Source organism: Otolemur garnettii, unplaced genomic scaffold, assembly GCF_000181295.1.
Source record: "Otolemur garnettii isolate 467f Iridium unplaced genomic scaffold, OtoGar3 scaffold00075, whole genome shotgun sequence".
NCBI lineage: Eukaryota > Metazoa > Chordata > Mammalia > Primates > Galagidae > Otolemur > Otolemur garnettii.
In genome coordinates this window covers 2975027-2980306 of record NW_003852470.1, presented here as the reverse complement: position 1 = coordinate 2980306, position 5280 = coordinate 2975027, and the positions used below count along the sequence as shown (strand labels likewise).

The 5280-nt window shown below is 49.2% G+C and overlaps 1 protein-coding gene across 1 annotated transcript in view; it reads left to right on the top strand.

Moving 5' to 3' along the window:
* Window positions 1-1020: 1020 nt before the first annotated feature.
* Window positions 1021-5280, top strand: part of GLRX3 (glutaredoxin 3) — a 38835-nt gene continuing 34575 nt past the window's right edge. Inside the window, exon 1 of the mRNA XM_003794056.3 lies at window positions 1021-1157. Coding sequence (XP_003794104.1) covers window positions 1060-1157 — 98 coding nt within the window. The 5' untranslated portion in view covers window positions 1021-1059. The remainder of the gene's footprint in view (window positions 1158-5280) is intronic.

Here is a 5280-nt window from a genome sequence, read left to right as displayed (position 1 = left end):
TTATTAATAATATTTTTTCTTTTTTCTTGTACAAAGTCTTTTTAAACTGGTGAGCCCTTATTTCAGCCAGCTCGCACCTCCTATGTGCCTGGCCCTAATCCAGGCACTGGGACAGAGATCCAGTTTACCCTCCTTGAGAACACAAGACAGTGAAAGAGATAAGCACAGCTCTAATGCAGGAGATAGGCTCTTGGTACATGCATGTTAGAAGCTAGGGATGAACACGTAAGGAAGGCTTGTGGGCTCCTGATATCAAAGCCCAGGGACAGCAGGACAGCTGTCCAGGGGAAGCCATGGCCCTCAGTGAGATGGGGAGGCGCTCTGGAGGGGGTGGCCCAATGTTGCCAAGGGACAGACAACAAAAGTTGGCCTCCTTCCCAAAGCAGATGGATGCTGGGCTCCGGAGGGAAGGGGAGGGTTCTGGGCTTGCTGGGGGGTGAAGTTACTAGGGCCAGGAGGGTACTCAGGGTCAGCGTGGGAAGCCTGGGAAGCAGGGTACAGAGAAAGTCACCTGAAAGTCAACATTAGGGAGACGCCCGAGGGAGCTAGAGAAGCCAGGGACCGCGGAGGCGGCAGTCAGGAGGGATGCCAGGCCCTGCTTCTCCGAGGTCACAGTAGGCGACAGGTCGTATGGGCTGCGGCAGGGGTGGCCCAGCAGGAGGGGGAGGAGTTCAGGAAGCGCCTGGTCATAAGAGCCCTTCCAGTGCAGCCTCACCTTTACGTAATTTCACTTTAGATTCCAACTTGCTAAGTGCACAGCTCACACTTCACCCATACACGTCACACGCGAACCTTTCCCGCTACTACAGACCGTGGGTATGGTCCAGAGTGCCAGGAGCTCCGGCAGGCCGGAGCTCCGCAGCCAGCAGTCCAGCGACCACTCTCGCAGGGTCAGAGCCCTGTCGGGCCCAGCGCCAGCCGCCAGCTCCGCCTCTGAGCGTTCCCGGGTTCTGCGGCCCCGGGCGGGGCGGGGCTTCCCCCGCGCAGGCGCACTGCGCGCGGCGGCTCCGCCCGCATCCAGCCGCCGGCGCTCGCTTGCTCCTGTCTGACGGCGGCAGCATGGCGGCGGGGGCGGCTGATGCGGCGGCGGCGGCGGCGGCGGTGGTGGAGGTCGGCTCAGCCGGGCAGTTTGAGGATCTGCTACGTCTCAAAGCCAAGTAAGCCGGGCGGTGAGCCGCAGGATTGAGGAGGCGGGGGCGGAGGGGGCCGAGAGGTCCAGCCGGCTGCGGGCGGCGGACGGCCCAGCCCGGCTTCTTGGCTCCCGGCTCGCCTCGGCCTCGGGGGACCCGGCCCGGAGCCACCGCAGACTCCCCTGAGCCTTCAGAGGGGACGGGCCCGAGCCGCAGGCTCCCGCGGCCCGACCAACGAGCCAGGAGGAGCCCGTCTCCGGCCCCGGCCCGGGCTGCGGTCCGATCCCCGGGCACGCGCGACCCTGGCGGCCCCTGGCCCGGACGGCCCCGGGGCGGGCGGGACGCGGTGACTCAGCTGTGCGGGGGACCCCGGCCCGCTGCGCCACCGAGCGGGGACCCGGGCCGCGGGCTCGACCTCCCCCGGTGCCGGCTGGGAGGGTCCCCTGTCGCCTTCCTTTATGGAACGCCCCTGTCACCGGGAAAGCCAGCTAAGGCCTCGCCGGATTAGGTAGCTCTGTCTCTGTTAAGATTTCATTAAAGTTAGTTCATCAGTCATCAGGTAGAGCCGGCGCCTTCAGACTTAACCTGTTGCCTTAGACAGGATTTCCCGTGTCGTGGCTGGTTTAGTGGAGAGCCCTTTCTGGTTTGGCGCGCGTGCTTCTCACTGTTAAGACCACAAAGCGTGTGTAGGAAACGGGTTTTTTTGAAGGAGGGAGTAGTAGCATTGAAGAGTGTGAATGTTCAGTTGGGTGAATGCTTACAGGTCGGTGCCGGGCATGCAAGTGAATGCTGGTAATAGTACCGCCTCAAATTGTAGACCAAGGACTGCATTGTTCTCTGAGCTATATTCTTGTAAGCCGAGGTTTAGTGTCAGATTGATTGCCTGGGGCCCGATCCTCAATTTGGCCACTTACTGGCCAGGTAACCCTTCTGCAAGTTTCTTAACCAAGCCTCAGTTTCTCAAGAGGGGAGCGGATTAGTGCCTACCCCAGGCTTGTGAGGGTTAGCCGAGCTGCTGCCTGTGAAGTGCTACAGTGCCTGGTGTTACCCTGACTCTCAGGAAGCACTCAATAGATGCTGGCCCCTAGCATTTATTTTCAGGAGGGAGCAGAGTGCATCCATGGAGTTCACAGGAAGCAAACGCTTATTGACCAAAATTGAGGAAATTTTGCTGACTGAATTAAAGGCAAGTAGTACTCTGATTTTTTTTTTTTTTTAAGACAGCACCTCAAGCTGTCGCCCTGGGTAGAGTGCTGTGACATCACAGCTCACAGTAACCTCCAACTCCTGGGCTCAAGCGATTCTCTTGCCTCAGCCTCCCAAGTAGCTGGGACTACAGGCACCCGCCACAATGCCACAATGCTCAGCTATTTTTTGGTTGCAGTTGTCATTGTTGTTTGGCAGGCCCGGGCTGGATTTGAACCTGCCAACTCTGGTGTATGTGGCTGGCACCTTAGCTGCTTGAGCTGCAGGCTCTAGGCCAGTACTCTGATTTAGTAGTGGAGAGTGCAAGTGAGATGGGGGAGTGGCCTTTGTTGAAAATGGAGAGGGGTGAGTGAAAGTTCTGACTTCTAGTTAGCAATGCTTTGTGGAGGTGATGAAATTAAAAGGGTTAATCAAAACAGCTCTTTTGGGCATTTCAGGTTAACTGGGAAATTGTTTTAAATAAGGAGTGAAGGGATGATGTTTACCCCTTGATGGAACCTGGGTTCTAATTCATCCAAGCACAGACCTCAGGCAGCATGATTTCAGAGGTCAACAGATGTGGCCTCTTGAAATGAACAGAGTTTGTGTGCCTCTGTGCTAAACAAATGTTTGAACTTGAAAAGACTGCGTGTGTGATTCACATTTCAATTTTTATGCTTCATGTTTTAAACAGTCCTTAAACTGTGGCAGTAAAATATTTAGAGTATTAAAACATATTTAAATATTTAAACATAAATAACATTTGGATATATTCTTGCCACTGGTCTGACTCACTTGAAATGACCCAAAAAACAACATAGCCTTTTCTTAGTGACTAGTTTAAATGGGTACATCGGAAATGATGTGTGGTGTGTGGAGGAGCAATTCTCTGCCTTTTTCGTGAAAACAGAAACTTTTATGAATATTTAATTTTAATGCTTGTTATTAAATCTACTTTCCAAAATCATTGCTTCTCAATTTTAAAATTTGACATGAATTGAAACTTCTTCTGAAGTCATCTAATCAATGTTAAGTTACTGAAACTACAGCTGGTCTGTAAAGGGGGGATATTAATACTCATTTGCAGAGCTGTTAAGGGGTTTAGACAGGATGTGTTTAATAAATGGTAGCTGGTGTTATATGCAGATGAATAACTCTGGTAGTAGAATACTATAATGAAAGAAAAACAACTATTTATTGAGCACTAATTATTTTACTGATGAAGAATCAAGGTTTATTACATTGCCTAAAATCACTGGTCTTTCTCTAAATGTTTTTCTCAAATAGTACACTAGTTACATGTAATCCAAAAGAGGATGATGTTATTATTTGATTCAGATATGGTATGCCTTATAATGTTGGGCATTGTATGCTTAGTTGAAAAATGGAAGTTAAGCATCTAAATAAATAGGAGAAAGTTAAAATAAGTACTAAAATTAATATCATGCTTTAATGTTTTCAAAGCTTCGGTATTTTTGTTTGATTTTCCCAACACCCCAGGGTGTGAGGTATTGGTGTCTCACGGATGTGGGAGTTAAATTACTCTTCAAAACTATACTGGTAATCGTGGAGCTGAAACTTGAATTCAGGTTCTGTGTGCAACATTTTTTCTTTTTTTTCCTTACATACTTGGCCTCACACTGTTAGGAAGTTTGGTAACCTATTTTAACTTTTTTTTTTTTTTTTTTTTGAGATGGAGCCTCAAGCTTTCCCCCTGGGTAGAGTTCCATGGCATTACAGCTCACAGCAACCTCCAACTCCTGGGCTCAAGCGAGTCTCCTGCCTCAGCCTCCCAAGTAGCTGGGACTACAGGCGCCCGCCACAACGCCCGGCCACTTCCTGGCTGCAGCCATCATTGTTGTTTGGCGGCCCGGGCTGGGGACCCGAACCCGCCACCTTAGGTGCACGTGGCCGGCGCCTTAGCCGCCTGAGCCACAGGCGCCGAGCCACCTATTTTAACTTTTTAAAAATGTAATCATATTGTGAGCATTTTCCCATAGCATTAAAATTCTTTGAAAATTTGGTTTTTAATAGTTTTATAATGTTTTGTTCTGACCATTAAAACACTATATTGTTGAGCTTTAGATTTTTCTAGTTATTTATGTAAAATAATGAGAAATTGTCCACATATATAAATCTTGGCCTCATTAATTACTTTATTAGGATAGATGTTTACGTATGTTTAAGAAATTTCTGAAAGGTCCCAATTTAGTTTGTTAAAATTAACAAATTTTATTTGAAGTGATATGAAAGTGCTTCTTCCACCATTCTTTTTAATCATTGCATATGAAGATTTAAAAAATCCTTTATGAATTTGGTGAAAAGTGGTGTCCCAGCTTTAAAAGCTATGGAGGTATATAATAAAATGCCAGATTTTAATTGTCAGATGTGAATGTAGACACACCAGTAACCACCATGAAAAATAAGAGAGTGCCAGAAAGTTCTTTGTCTCCCTTGCCCAACACTGATGTGTCTTCTGTCACTCTCGGTGTTATTACTTTTGCCTGTTCTTGGACTTTATGTTGGGAGGATCTTCCAGTTCTCCTTTATGCCTGGTGCCTTTTGCTCAGCATGTTTGGGAGGTCCATCCACACTGCGGTGTGTGTCCACAGTTGGTTGAGTTGTGTTCCATCCTGTGAATGTGCAGTACGTTCTCCCTTTGGTGGACGTTGGGGCTCTTCCTCATTCAGCATTATCATGAATAAAGTCGCTGTGAGGGTTGACAGGGCCCAAGGGCTTTGTGGAGTTCCTATCTGCACTGTCCTCGGGACTTGGCGCCTCCCCAGCCTTCTGCATCACTAAAGCAAGTCTAGCGCAGGTAGAGGCTTGTGAGGAAGGGTTTTGAGGGGTCAGGCTGTTGCTGGAACTCAGTGTTAGGGCTCCAAACAACTGTAAGGACTGAAAAGGTAGAGTAGCTGAATGCCGAGGAGGAGGAGGAGACCCAAAAGGTAGAGTAGCTGAATGC